This window comes from Lolium perenne, chromosome 2, assembly GCF_019359855.2.
Source record: "Lolium perenne isolate Kyuss_39 chromosome 2, Kyuss_2.0, whole genome shotgun sequence".
NCBI classification, from domain to species: domain Eukaryota; kingdom Viridiplantae; phylum Streptophyta; class Magnoliopsida; order Poales; family Poaceae; genus Lolium; species Lolium perenne.
The window spans coordinates 220,894,509-220,909,713 of record NC_067245.2 but is presented as its reverse complement, the minus strand read 5'-3'; the positions used below and the strand labels follow the sequence as shown (position 1 = coordinate 220,909,713).

Here is a 15,205-nt window from a genome sequence, read left to right as displayed (position 1 = left end):
CTAATGGTTTGGTAAAAAAGAAATTGTATTCCACGATAAATGCGAACTTGATGCATTTTCCAAAAATTACAAGAAGCTTTAGTAACTTCTTATAATTTCAGCTTCCTTTTTTCCAGTTTTTCATTGTCACTTTAGTTTTTTCCTACAATTTTTGTGATAACTAGGTTGTCATGTGTGTGTGAAATTGCTGGTACAGCCTTCTCGGAGCCTGATTTTAGTGAGTCGTATGAGAAAATTTAAACAATATTGACAAGCGAGAGTCTAATAAGACGTGTGTTATTGGAGTTGAGGACAAATGTAATTCTTCGCAATAATAGGGGAGTGATGTTTTGGAACATGGGAGCATATGCTTCCTATATTTTGAAATGCATCTTACACATATTTTAAATTTTTAAAAAATAGAAACAAAAAATGCTCACGTACATCTTCATGTGCTACGCACACACAAGGTCGTTTCATAAAAAATGAACTTATCATGTGACGTGCGTAAAAAAGACAAAATTCAGTGCTGAAAACAATGCTTTTCACAGGATAAATTTTCTCTTTTTTACATAGGCCACAAAAAATATTTTTTTTTTGAAACTTGACGCATACACATATATTATGGAGATGTACATGTAGAATTTTTTGTCAAAATATTTCCACACTTCGAAATATGTTTTGTTGGTAGAGGGAGCATACGCATCCGGGAGCCGAATTGAATTTCCGGTGGACTAGAGATGTAAGTTATGTTTTATTGAAAGGTACTTGCTAAAACTTGCGTACCTACGAAGTTAAGACTCTTCTCAGGTACGGGGTCAAAGATTCGCTAAAATACCTACAGTTGCCATCAGCTGCTGGCACTGGAGTATTGTACGTAGGATCAGATTTAGTCGTATAACCCAGGACAGCAACATGATAGTTCCGGACACGCAAAAAAAAAAAAAAAAAAAAAAAAAAAAAAAATGATAGTTCCGGTTTAACGTGCAATACAAAAAAAAAATCAACTGTATCGGTTTTGCTGGAAGTTCATTAATACGGGTGCGCCGGTGGAAATAAAGTGAGCTCCCGTGACTAGGGTTTCGCGCGCCCCGCCCCACGCCCCCGCCGACCCCGCCTCTGTCCCCAACTACTTCCTCCCCCTCGGCCCTCGTTGTCGCTCCCTACGGGTGACAGGAGGGCCCCCAGACCCTAGCGCCCCCTCGAACCCCTCCTTCGGCCTCCCCTTTCGTCGCTGTCGGCGCAGGCCGTCAGGGCTAAGCCCCGGGCAGTGCCGGCGGTGGCGGAGCTGCTTTTCCCCGGGCGTTTGGAGGTGGGGCGCGGGGCCTTATCCTCTGGTGACGGTGCTCCTCGGGTCGGGAGGGTCCATGGCGCCGCGGCTCTTCGGGCAGCACAGCGACGAGCGGTGGGCTGGTGATGGCACGACTGCTTGGCAGTGGGGCGGCAAGGTGGCGCGCGGAAGGGCTCTCTCAGCCTAGAGCCAGGCCCTCTGGGGCTAGGCAGGCCGGGCTCGGGCGCAGCGGGATTGCTTTTGGCGGGTAGGGGAGGTGGCCGGAGCTGATGTCGAGGGTACTCTTCGGCAATGCCCTTCGATTGGGCCTTAGGGTTGATGGAATCCTGTAGGCTGACACGAGGCATCGGTTAACAGACAAGCGGGGAGAGCGATTTACCCAGGTTCGGGGCCCTCGATGAGGTAAAACCCTTACGTCCTCCCTGTCTGATCTTGATTATGAAAATATCGGGTTACAATGGGGTGCCGAAGGTTTCGGCTGTGATCTCGTCGAGAGGCTAAGTGCTACGGCGACCTAGCTCTGGACTTATGGTGGCTAAAGTTGCTAAGATTTATTGTGTCCCTCGGCAGCCCCTCTCCTGGCCCTTATATAGGAGGCCAGGTCTCAAGAGATCTGTCCGGGTACGACTAGGTTTACGAAAGACCTATCTCTAAACTTTCCTTGTTCGGCTCCTCTTCGTCTTGTTCTTCAAGGAATCCTCTCCAGCACCGTCCTAGTAGCCCACCTTGCCATCGGGTATCTTCATGGGCCTCCAGTTGGGTCGTACAGGATAGGGCAATGTCTGTTACCCGAAGGGTAATGCCCACGTCAGCTGAGGTGGGTGAGGTGGAGGCGCGGGTCCAACAGCATCCCGAGGGGGGCTTCACGAGCATGGACCAGGTGGGTCTGTGCTCGGCCGGGCCAGGAGGGCCCGGTGTGCCCCTTGCCGGCATGTCCGGACAGGTACCGCCATTGGCGGTGGAGGCGGGTCCCTCCCACGTGACCACTACCTCATTGCTGGCTTTGAGATCCTCCTTCAGCTCGCTATCCTCGATTCGTTGGTCGCGGTGAGGCGGCGATAGTGGTTCTGCAGTCGTGGTGGGGCATGTTGGTGGGCGTTGAGTTTGGTGGAGCACAATGGAGTGTCCGGGGCGAGGATGCGAGGGTCGGGAGAAATCTCTGTCGGTTTGGCCGACACCAACGCGGTGATGCTCGCGGGTGCCACCTTTTCCTTCCTGAAGGGCGTTGGGTGAAGCTCTCCTTCCTTGCCATTGCGTACCTGGGGAAACCCTAGGAGCAGTCCGGGTAGCAGCGTCATCATTGTCGCATGCCTTCTTGAAAGTGCTACTTGGTACGCGGCGTTGCAGAGTGCTAGGAGGGTGCTGGGAATTATCCGGAGGGCGCAACGGCTACGGAACACCTTCGTTTTCGTCGATCCGATCTTTTCAGCTTTCTTTCTCTTTTCTTTCTTTTATGTTTTCTCTTGGGCATGCTTGTATTGATGCCCAACAGTTGGTTGTACCGTGCGGTTGCAATATTAATATAGCGGACCAAAACATATTTCAATAAGGAAGTTCATTAATACATGTACGTCGAGATTTCACATAAATGGCTTGTGTTGCACACGTATTTTTTGGAATTCTGTCAGATGCCCTTACCTACTGGTTGAAAGTTGAAACCACCCTCAAAGATCAATACCAGTTATGCAGATATAGATTGAAGAGTCTGAGCTGTGCATATTTGCATCAACATAAACAAGGCGGCAAGTGGAAGAGCATGTCAAACATTGTCTCATCTATCGTCGCATACACATTACCACTATCCACTGCATATCAAACCATATCCGGGCCACTCGATCGCAAAGTATATAATCATCAAGATACGCATCCAGGTGAGCACGATTTAGTTGGCACAGACATGACGCGAATAAACATCCGCTTGGACGAGTGATGAGAACGGTTGGGACGTATCCTGAACCGAATCCACGTGCTGACTTTTCTAGTCCCACCGCAACCAAACGCCCGTCGTGTCATCATCAAGGTTATGCTAAAAGAAATAGCGTCAACCTTATTTAAATGCAATACACGCTATATTATGCTAATATTAGCTCTAATATTATCCTATATTTTAAATAACATATTTAAAAAGTACAACATATAGGCTAAAAATAATGGATTTTAGAAAAAAAAAGATATATATTGTCTAAAGTGACACAACCATACATACATAACGATATATGCGGAAAATGTTTCGTGGCCCCGCACCTCCCCCAACCCCCCTAGCGCCGCCTCTTCACGTCCCCTCCTTGCTTCCTCTTCTCTCCGCCACCGCTTGCGCGGGCCAGCGGCAGTGGCCGGCCATTCCCTGCAAGCATGGAGTTGTGGAGCGCCGTGCGGCGACCCGTGGCGGTGTTCTTCGGCAGATGGCGGTCCAGCGCGTCCGGGTGGTTTCGGTGGCCGTGGCATAGCTTCTTGGCGGCGAGTCGGCGTGTAGCTTGGGGCAGGCCAGCAGCGCCTTCCTGGCCCAGATCTGGGCCCGTCAGGCTCCATCTGGGTCTAGGCGGGCCGCACTAGGCGTGGTAGCGGTGCCCCCTGGGGGGAGAGGATGTGTGTCAACGGGATGGGTGGTGGTGACGCTGTCATCTGGCCTGCTGCAACGCGGTAGTGGGGACTTTGCGGGCCAGTTTGGGTCAGCCTAGCCAGTACGGCCTGGTGTGTCTCTGCTGCAACGTTCGGTTAGCTACCGCGAAGGTGGTGGAGGTAGTTCCCTCCCACGTGAATGCGGTGCTGCTACCCCCGGAATTGTTGTCCTCCTTTTCGTTCCTCTAGGCCTTGCAATGGCGACCACAATGAGACGGCGAGAATGGAGCCAAGACCATGGTGGTACGTGCTGGTAGACGACATGTTGTATGGAGCACTTTGAATCGTTCGTGATGGTGTTGTTGGGGTTGAGAGAATCGGCACCGACACGGTGACGCCTGTGGGTGCCATCTTGCCTTCCTGGAGGGTTTCGCTTGTACCCCCTCCTCACCCTCCTCCGCGTACCGGGAAAAACCCTAGAACTAGTCCGAGCAGCAGCCGTTGTCATCCTCGCTTTCCTTGTTGAAGGTGTTGCTTTTGTATGTGGCTATTCGGTGTGCTAGGAGCATGGTGGGACTTCTCCGGAGGGCGCAACGGTGACCAGTCATCTTCGTTTTTCGTCGATCTGCTGATGTCGGCATTTGTTTCTCTTTGTATTTCTTTCTTTTCTATTGGGTTTGGTTATGCCACGACTCCAATATGCTCGTTGTATTATGTAGTTGATATATTAATATAGCAGGCCAGAAGCTTATTTCAAGGAACCATGCATACATAACCACATATAGTTTCCTAAATTTATAAAAGCTTAACATCAACATTTGAGGAGGCAACACTATAGTATAACTTATTTATTAAGGATCACCGGCACTAGAGATATAGTAGTATCTTTTAACACAACAAACAAAAAGCAACTTCTTTTTTCTTAAGAAGATAATCTCGGTCCTTAAACTAATAGCATGATAAAATAGCATGCTAAAGCTATAACACTTTAGCATGATATAGCACGATATTTCTTATATAGCCCCATAGAGAGCAAAAGCGCTAAAATTTAGCTTGAATATATACATATGCTAACCTTTGTCATCATGCTGGCGACGCGCGCGGACTAGCAGAAAGGATCAAGCGAGATCGGACCCGGGCGCAGGTCAAATGGTTCTTAATCCCGGCGCACCACCGGTGCGCATAATTACAAGAGAGACGCTGCTAATGATACTACCAGTAATTAGCGAGATTTTATGTGATACGCACGCGTCGCTCCACGACGTGGCCGATCGCCGTCGTTCGTACTGGCAAAAATCCTCGCTTCTGTGCGGAAAGGGCCGGGGGTGGAGGAAGAAAAGGGAAAAAGGAGAAATGCAGAGGAGAGGAGGTGGAGAGCGAGAGATTCCCCGACAGCAAAATCTAGAGGGGAAAAGCATTCCTTCCCCCGTGCCCCACGAGCTGGCCACCGCCGGCGGGACCCACCGGCCGGCGCCTTCTCTCTATCTCTCTCCCCCACGCTCGCGGTCACCCCTTCTCTCCCCTGAAGAAGAAGAGGAGGGAGAGGGAGCCTTCATCACTCGGCTGCAGGTGCACCGGGTCATCAAATGCTTGTCCTCCTCCCCAGACCTTCCACCTCCTTCTTCCTTCCTGGCTGCTTAAAAAGGCAGCCGCGGTGACCTCACTTGGGTGCAACAACAACCTGCTGTCACAATTCTAGCATCTTACCATTAGTAGTAGGGGGAGCTTCTCCTGCTGGACTGGTTCTTGTTTGGTAAGAGAGGAAGAAGGAGCGAGAGATGGAAGGAGGAGGAGGAGGCGTGGAGGAGGGGGTGATGAGGGTGCTGCTGGTGGACGACTCACCGGTGGACAGGAAGGTGGTGCAGCTCGTGCTCGGCAGCAACACCTTCGCCGGCTCCTTCCACGGTCAGTCTCAGTCTCACTCAGCCAGCCCCCTCCTTCCTCCATTCATTCCATCTTTCTTCCATGGCTACCGGCCGTTCAGTTTCCCTTTTGCTCCCTGCCCACCTATGTTGCGATTCCCCTTTCACGTTTCTTGCTCTGTTTGCTCGTCCCGTTTCTTTGCTTCCCGTCTTCCGAATAGCATGTCTGCCCTGTTTTTCGTCACATCATTTTCATCTTGCCTTCTCATTGCTGTCCCTTCTTGCGTGCTTCCATCACCATGATACTGAATGGGATTCTTTCCAGAACCTGAACGTCATCTTTATTGTTTTCATCCAGTTACCGCCGTCGACAGCGCCAAGAAGGCCATGGAGTTCCTCGGCCTCAAGGACGGCAAGGTAAAAAGAAAAACTTAGCCCGCCCTTTCATGAGCTTTCTTTCCATGGGATCCCCCCTCGCATTCAGCACACAGCAATCATCAAACCGCAAAGCAAGACTTGCTACTATTACTTCTTTTCATATTTTTGCTTCGCCATTGGCGGCACCACGGCGGTGTGCGCCACTTGTCGGTGGCACGCCGGCCGGCCGCCGTACCGTACGGGGTGGACTCGCGCATGCGCGCGTGAGGGTTTTGTGTTCTTGGCATTGGGAGGAGCACAGAAAAGGTCGACACTTTTTCATGGGGAGAAAGGGATAAAAACTTGCCATGTTTACAGCGGCCTGCCCCGGCTGTCTGCTCTGCTAGCTACATGACACCAAACCTCTAGTTTAAAGCATGGTTAAAAAAAAGCTGTTCCTTGGATTAGGCCCTTAGGGTAACTAACTTAAATAAACTAGTATCACCAACTAACCCGTGGTGTTTGTTTGCAGGAGCAGGCCATCGACATGGTGCTCACCGACTACTGCATGCCCGAGATGAACGGCTATGACCTCCTCAAAGCCATCAAGGTACATCTCACCTGCCTACCAAGTTTGTGTTCAGACTTGTAATCTGATAGATGCTCCCTGAATTTGCTTTTGCAATTCCATAATTTCCATGATGAATGTTTTCAGGCGATGAGTTCTCTGAAGCCGATCCCAGTGATAGTCATGTCGTCGGAGAACGAGCCCCAGAGGATCAGCAGGTGAGCATTTGCCCTTTCCCTTTCCTTCACATTGAGTACCCATTTCTGTGCAAACAAAAGGCTGTGTCTTTGCTGTAACAGTAGGCGGTAGTACACCATCATTCATTCATGGGGTTAAAAGGCCGGTTAAAAACACGGATTCGCGACCACGTTGCTTTGCTTCAGTAAATACTCCTGTCAGTCGGTTCATTATGCTGCCTGTACTTATCCTCACAATTATGCGCCGCTTCAGTAAATCGTCCCACTGAACTTTGTTTGAACTAGCGGTAGTACTCTGATGGAGATCTGGCTTTCCATGCGCATTCATTGTGTCTTCGTAATCTTCTGAACGTACTATAGAATCCTGCAGCTGATACCTTGTGATAGTAACCGGTATAACCTATTGTTTGGAGCAGGTGCCTGAAAGCCGGTGCTGAAGATTACATCGTCAAGCCTCTTCAGACAAAGGACGTGCCGCGCCTGAGGAGCTGCTCGAACGTGAAACCGAAGGACGCCTCCTGCAATACTGTGAACAACAGGAAGCTGCCTGCAGACCATATCGTCGTCGACGGCGCATCGTCGCCGGGGCGGCGAGCGCACATCACCGAGATCGCCATGGCACGTCACCGCTCCCGCCACAGTTCATATCGAAACATCATCTAACCATCCGATGTTCAAGAACTCATCGTCTTTCTCTTGCTGTTTTGCCTTTTCAGATTCTGCATTCGTCAAGTGCTGGGCTCTCGCACTACTTCCCGTTCCTCTTCAAGTTCATCCTGCTGGTCTACACCATCCTGTGCCTGGGCGAGCTCCTGCACAGATGGTCGAACGGCTCCTTCCTCTCCATGTGGTGATGGTGCTGCAGTGCATTCCAACGACATGCCGCAGCTCAGCAAGGAGTTGTAGCTTCTGCAGTGAGCAGTGAACACCCCAGGTGTTCAACAACCATGGATAGAGAGCTTTTAGGTAGAATTTGTTTGGTTTGAGATGATGCTAACCGGGCGTTGGTTCTTGGCCTTCGGCTGATGAGTGACTTGAGGAAGAACCCCCTGTACTGTATCCTTGTACAAAACGCACAATGAGGCAGGCAGTATCTCATGTCCCTTTTGGCTTGGATCTTGGCCGATCTGATGATGTGACATTCAGGGATCTTTTCTTCGCCTTTCGCTTGGCTGACGCCGACTTCTCACCTGTTTCATAGTAGTAGTCCAGATCAGATCTCGTGAGAAAATAACAGCACAAGTTGACCTTAAAGTAGCATCAGATACTTCTTCTGATGGAAAAAAAGAAAATGCAGACACTATTAGAAGGTTCGCCTCAAAGTTTCCTAGTCGTAATTGCGCTTATACAGTAGTTGACAGCGAAGTTGCATCATAGAACGGATGTTTCCTTTCAGACACGACCTTTCAAATGGACGACTTCAGATTAAAATACTTGCTATTTAAAATGAAGCAGAATATTTGCTATTTACATGCCCAGTAATGTACAATGGTGGGGATCCGAGTCTTTGATATCACAATATCGCCTCCTGGGGCAAGGGATCATCCGTATTCCTATTGCTACTTCATTCGTACAGTATAGTCATATGCATAGCTGCACTTCACTGTCCTACATTTCATCATCTTGTTGAGCTGCAAATTCCTTCATTATGTCTTCCTTGTATGGACCTGAATCGCGCAGGACATTGATGACATGCTTAACCTGATACAAACGCAAAAAGACAAGCATTAGTTGTAACTGTGGGCAATGGCACCAGGTAGAAAAGCACCTTTTGGAGAATAACAGGATTCTATAAAACTGGAGTGGGATAAAAATCAGCTTTCTCTAATATTTGTCCCTATATTCAAAAGCGTGGACTTAGCAAAGAGAAAGTAAATCCTGCAAAGGTGTGGAGATAAAAGTAAAGAAGTGTTTATTAGAAAACATGGAAAAACTCACGGCATCATGAAATGGAGGTATTCAGTACTGGTTAATACATTTCTAAGATGGAAATTCTAAAATATTTCAGACAGCAAAGTTGCGTGATAGAATGAATGTTTGCTTTCAGACCGGACCTTTCAAATGGACGACTTCAGATTAAAATATTTGCTATTTAAAATGAAGCAGAATATTTGCTACTTACAAGCCTAGTAATAATGTACAAAGGTGGGGATCCGAGTCTTCGATATCACAATATGGCCTCCTGGGGCAAGGGATCACCCGTATTCCTATTGCTACTTCATTCGTGCAGTACAGTCATATGCATAGCTGCACTTCACTGTTCTACATTTCATCATCTAGTTGAGCTGCAAATTCCTTCATTATGTCTTCCTTATATGGACCTGAATCGCGCAGGACATTGATGACATGCTTAACCTGATACAAACGCAAAAGGACAAGTATTAGCTGGAATTGTGAGCAATGGCACCAGGTAGAAAAGCACCTTTTGGAAAATAAAAGGATTCTAATAAAACTGGAGTGGCATAAAAATCAGCTTTCTCTAATATTTGTCCCTATATTCAAAAGCGTGGACTTAGCAAAGAGAAAGTAAATCCTACAAAGGTATGGACATAAAAGTAAAGAAGTGTTTATTAGAAAACATGGAATAACTCACGACATCATGAAATGGAGGTAGTCAGTACTGGTTAATACATTTCTAAGATGGAAATAAAATATTTATTAGTTCATTTCTCCCTTTGCGCGTGAGTGACAAGTTGGAAAATAAATGACAAGAGTCAGCACAGAGCGTCAATATTCTTTTCTGTGGGAATGCATATTTAGACAAATGTTATCATTTCAATGAATTCTAGTTAGTATATTAACAATCATCTTTTTTAAGTGTGCAACAAAGCATGCAGTCCTTCGCAGTAGCACTAGCCATTATCATTTAGCATTTAGCTTCAAAAGGTGATGATCATGAACAAAAACATTAAATTCCTTGGCCATGTGTACATAACTCAGCGCACAATGCGAGAGAGGGAGTAAAATGCAAAACTGTGGGCCAGTGAACTATATGAGCTTTAATGATGATGTCTGCTCTACACAGTGCAAATTTGAGCACTCAATCTGCAAACTAACATGAGGTCATTGTTAAGAGTGTGTATATATGAGTATAAGGACCTAGAGCTATGTATGACATATATGCGCACTCCTATCAGCCATAAACACTTGAGTAGTAGTCTTTGGCTATGAGTTTGGTTTTCAGATGACAACATCACACTAAGTAATTGCAGACTATGCATGCAAATGGGTGAGTACCAATTGTGGATGCAATATATCTAAGAAGACACATTAGAGAAGATCTATATGATGCACATATTGAAGCGAACAGAAATACATGGCCCATCCACATTTAAAAGAATATACTTTTGAATAATCCCTAGAAATTGATTGAATATTCATGTGGAATACCTGAGCTGTCTCATGTACAAGAAAATTTCCTATAGCTGTCGCAAAACCAGGTTCTAAGAAGTAGTGGCAGCTGTATGTGGTCACTGGGAGGTAACCACGCTGGATCTTGTGCTCTCCCTGAGCACCTGCTTCCACCTTACTCAGGTTTAGTTCTATTGCTGCTTCAATTGCCTGAATACGTAAATATTCTATAAGGACCATATGACCATATTGTTCAGAGTACCACTCATATATAATATGATTATTACAAATACAAGATACTTCTGAATTCAAATGAATGATTCTTATGCCCAGATGAGATGCATAAGTGCAATTAATGGATAATTGGACAGCCCACCATTTTTACAGAATGGTCGAGTCAGGGTGTCCAATAAAAGTTGGGAACAGTATTGTAATGATGCATTAGTTCTCATTTAGTACAATACATATTCTTGTGCAAAGATGCGTCAATTACCTGGTAATAGCAAGCTTCAAAATGCAAATTGGGGAAATGAACATCTGGTAGGCATCCCCATAAGCGGCCATATAATGTATCGCCTCCAATAAGATTAAGAGCTCCAGCGACTAGTTTATCATCATGTTCAGCAACAATAAGCATTACCTTGTCACCCATCTTTTCTCCCAAAAGGTGAAAGAACTCCCGTGTCAAGTACGCTCTGCCCCAGCTGCAAACGGAAATATCCTTTAAGTGAAAAAATCACAGCACAGCAAATTATATGCAAGTACCCCAGATTCAAATAGAAACTATGGGAGAATTCTATCAAAGTACAAAGGATATTCAACTTTGTGATCATTCTTGTTATTGATAAAGATGTGTTACTCAGTTAGCAAAGTTTGGTTTAATACAATGTCAATAGAACAGACAACTATTTCAAGAAGCCCTTGTGATGTTTTTAGGACAGAACCACTTGGGAATTGTTTATTATGAAAAAAATACGGAAAGTAAGTTACAAGGGAAGAGTGTTATTGGACCGAACTGATTATCAGTTGTGTTGCGGTAGAATTTATAGAAGGTGTCCCAGTGGCTGCTCTGCAATGCGAGGGAAAATCATTATAAATTAATAATATATGTAATTATTTTGTAAAGTACACTTAAAAGCACCTCAGATAGAAAGGAGGCTGAGAAGGTATTAATGAAAGTATATGATGATTTCAAGAAAACTAATATCGAGTACAAATAAGCAGTTGACCATTAAGTACCTTTATTTCATCTCCGCGGAGCCGCTTCATTTTTAAGTTCTGAGCAGGAATCTGGAAAGTGGGACAAAAAAAATATAGATGTTATTTACACCGAAGATTGAAACCAGGGGATCCAAAACAAAGGCAAACCTTTTTGCGTTCTTGTCTGATATTCTTCCGTTTGGGCTGCTTCAAATCCATTAAAAAATCGTCAAAACTGAAGGGGTGGGACAAAGAGATATCAGTTTATATTGATATATCATAATCACATAATCAATAACATGTCAGCTCATAAAATTTTAAAAATAAGCACATGAGGGCAATGGCTCCATCATAAAGTCCACAAGGTATAATGTTTACGCTTTTCAAATGGCAATTTCTGTTTCTGGTTATGGTCAACAAGATTAGATGTAATAGGTTCTCTTCTCTACAATTATCTATCCAAATAAACTCCACCACTAAAAGGAAACAAAAAGGTATGTCAAGTTATAACCAACCTGGCATCATGATATGTTAAGGTGTTGAAGGTTATTGTAAGGTAAACCCTGGAGTTTGCGTTATTTTGATTAAAATTATAGGTACCCCCAGTATGCGAGCTTGTTTGTGCTGTAAATATGTCTACCAGTCCGTTCTTATGACACAAAGTGAGCCTTGACTTATAGTCTTATATGGTCAGAAGGGCACTTTAAAGCATTATAATCCACAAGTACTATAGATCTCATCCCATGTTAGCAAACCTTTTGTAGTTCCGGTTTCTCCAATGGTATTGCAACCCAATTCTTTGCAACAACCCCCTATCCTTCAACTTGCTGAATTCACCTTCTGATGGGAAAGTTATATGCAGTGATGACGCGTTCAGCTGAAATGCAGCAGAAAGTAACAAGATTGTCAATTCGTTCAGTAGATCTGCAGGCTGTCCACCTATTCAATTATCACAGAAACAATCAATGAAACCAAGAGCGGATAGGCAACTTACATGCTATTATTACATCGTGACAACACAAACTCAAATCTAAAGAGGTCAGACTATAAAACTTTTATCACTTTTCACATTAACTTAGAGCTGTTACATGATTCAATAAAGACGTAGCATCAATTTGAAAACATTAGCTGCAAGCGGACAACAGAATTATTCTAATTCAGCGAAATAAACTTGGTGCCCTGTAGGGGTGTGCAAAACTGAAACCGGTTGAAACCGTTTTAAACCAATTAGTGGGAGTAGTTCATTTCCTTTCACAAATTAAATCTTCACTTCTACTTTAGTGCACAAAAAACTAACGACTAAGCTAAAACCGGTTAAACCGTGTTTGCCCACCCGTAGTGCTCTGCTATATTCATTGAAAGTGCAAACAGAACTAGAGTAATAAAAACAGTACCAACATACAGTAGCATTATTCGGTAGCCAAGAGATTGTTGACTTAACAAAATATTACTAGTACTCTGATTTCAATACCTTGGTAGCCAAATTCTTCAAAGCTTTTACTAAAGCATCAAAAACTTGATCCCGGTAGGATGTATCTCGAAGTAATATTCTTTGACCAGTTACTGGAGTAAAAGGCACACAAGACTGCAACTTTGGATAATATTCAAGTCCATAACTGTAGTAAGCTTCTGCCCATGACTGATCAAATACGAACTCGCCCCTAGAATGGCTGAAATGCACATTGCAAATGTTCAGCCAATAAACAAGATGAAGAGAAGTTTACAGCAACTAGGCAAACAGTAGATGATATTTTGTTAATTATATTAAACCTTTTAAGGTAAAGCGGAACAACACCCACAATATCTTCATTCCCGTCCCGTGCAACAATATGCAGAGGTAGCCACCCCGTTTCCTGAAATCAGTCCAGAACATGACGTTTTCAAGGAGGGTCATGATTATTTAACTGTAGCACCTGTGCTTATTGGTACAGAACAAGGGTTGGTGCTAATACTAGGTATTGAGATATCGGGAAGTACATTAACACGGATAAAATGAACCATGCATTAAGTATAAAGTCTGATTACGGAGGTAAGGAATCAAGAAATGGTGCTTCATGACTTTATGTGCTCACCTTCACTGCAGAACCTGATTCTTCTAAGCTTGAGAGAAATGCATGGGTAAGGAAAGGATTTAGCTTTTCAGGCTCAGCTGAGTCAACTGCACAGGCATCCCACTCTGCTGGAGGTATGTCCATGATAGAAGAGACAACAGAAATTGATACCTCGTGTGGCTTCATGTCCACCTAAAATCAAGAAATGGTTAAGAAAGCCATGAATCAGGAGCACAATTCCTGGAAAAGAAATTCACATAAGAAACACAAAACACCTCTGAGTCTGACCCTGTGAGAGTGTACGATTCAGCAGAGGGGATCAATTCGCGAGTCCTCGCCAGTTTATCTCCCTTAATCCACCCAAAAAGTGCAGTGACTTTTAACCGTGAGGCCAAGCTTGGGGAACCCAACTTGGAAGGTGAGTACTCCTACAAATCATTGTGGATGGAAAGAATAATCAATGGCCCGAGAACAGAATTTGGCACAAGATAAGAAACATTACACAGAAAACACAAAAATGAAGTTACACAGATTCCAGAATGGATATCATTTGTAGACACGGGCAGGAAGTTAGTGTAATGACAGATTTGAGTGCATATATGATTCATTTCTCCCATGTTTATCGAATAATGTGGTCTGTGGGTTTCGTCTAGATACTTAATTGCACGAACCGGCACAGCTTTATCGAAAAACGACTGGCACTGGTCTTAAGCTTACCAAGTTACCAATAAGACGTCCGTATTATGCTACAGAACTAAAAAAAAGATAATGTGAAATATAGCTTAGTTATATGTCAAATTAATTCATTTTGATGCTTCCATTGATCGGGGGCAGTTAGTGGATACAGTAGGTTGCTGCTATGCTCATAGAACTGTATGGTCGTACTTGTCAGGGTTAAGCCGAGGAAGGCTAGAAAAGGAGTGAGTAGACGACCACCAGCTCAAATCTATATAAGTACAAAAGACATTACAACGGTGGCTGCTCTACGCATAAATTCTTACAGGCCAAATCATACCAACCTCAACCCTAAACCTAATGCTGCACGTCAAGTGGAGCCAATTCATTTTTTGGAAAACAAAAATAGTGGAGCCAATTCATGGGCAAAGAATTCCCCTAAATACTTCTATTTCGCCTACAGTACGGCAGTCAAACTCCGGAGCGCTGGCTAGACTAGCTGATGGATTCCACAATCCACAAATCGAAGTGCAGGGTTCATCCATCAAAGCGCAGCAGGTAAGGGCTACAATTTCAACCGACGGAGGAGGGGGCACGAGATGAACGAGAGTGGGCACTCACGTGACGACGGAGACGGTGGCGAGGGCCGGAGGCCAGGAACGTGGGGGACGTGCGCCGCGTCGCCACCGCCGGCGAGGCCATGGCTGTCTAGTGCCTGCCTCCCAGACCTCAGAGTGGAGAATTTCGGGGAGGGGCCGAGCAGTGGGGACTGACACCTGGGACCCAGCACGCAAGGCTATGGCCAGGCCCGGGCATCAACGGCATCAACAGAGCTTGTCGTAGAAACAGCAGCCACGTGGCAAATTCTGGAACGATGAATCGTTTCTCCACATTTTATCTTCTCTTCTTTTCTTTCTCTTTAACTTGTTTTTTCGTAAAACATACTACTCGGCAAGTTTGACAGAAATAACTCTTTGAACGAGAGTGTTGTGGATATACTTCATAGGTATACCATCGACATGGTCCGATTCCGGCAAGCCCGGGTGGCCCACAGATGGTGGTGGTAGCATATGGCCCACCGGGCAGCCCAGTTGTTGTTGATCAAGATGGAAGAT

The 15,205-nt window shown here is 45.3% G+C and overlaps 2 protein-coding genes across 5 annotated transcripts; one reads left to right on the top strand and one right to left on the bottom strand.

The window, feature by feature from the left end:
• The first annotated feature begins 5,300 nt into the window (after positions 1-5,300).
• Positions 5,301-7,929, top strand: LOC127334961 (two-component response regulator ORR1). Its single transcript, XM_051361526.2, has 6 exons — positions 5,301-5,734; positions 6,050-6,108; positions 6,581-6,658; positions 6,764-6,834; positions 7,230-7,431; positions 7,530-7,929. The coding sequence occupies exons 1-6, from the start codon at positions 5,608-5,610 to the stop codon at positions 7,665-7,667; spliced, it is 675 nt and encodes a 224-aa protein (XP_051217486.1). The 5' UTR covers positions 5,301-5,607; the 3' UTR covers positions 7,668-7,929.
• A 288-nt stretch (positions 7,930-8,217) lies between these two features.
• LOC127334960 (uncharacterized) lies at positions 8,218-14,874 on the bottom strand. 4 transcript variants are annotated; one of them, XR_007872546.2, is made up of 13 exons: positions 14,712-14,873; positions 13,691-13,843; positions 13,437-13,607; positions 13,135-13,217; positions 12,836-13,034; positions 12,120-12,241; positions 11,533-11,599; positions 11,404-11,454; positions 11,181-11,233; positions 10,658-10,868; positions 10,204-10,374; positions 8,936-9,168; positions 8,218-8,514 (listed from the first exon to the last, which is right to left on the bottom strand). XR_007872546.2 is itself a non-coding variant. In XM_051361523.2 (12 exons), exons 1-12 carry the CDS (start codon positions 14,790-14,792, stop codon positions 8,422-8,424), a joined length of 1,455 nt encoding a protein of 484 aa, XP_051217483.1. In that variant the 5' UTR covers positions 14,793-14,874; the 3' UTR covers positions 8,218-8,421. The 4 variants fall into 4 exon arrangements, 3 of the variants coding, with proteins under 3 accessions (XP_051217483.1, XP_051217484.1, XP_051217485.1); XM_051361523.2 differs by lacking the exon at positions 8,936-9,168 and having other exon boundaries at positions 14,712-14,874; XM_051361524.2 differs by lacking the exon at positions 8,218-8,514 and having other exon boundaries at positions 8,884-9,168.
• Between the last annotated feature and the right edge of the window lie 331 nt (positions 14,875-15,205).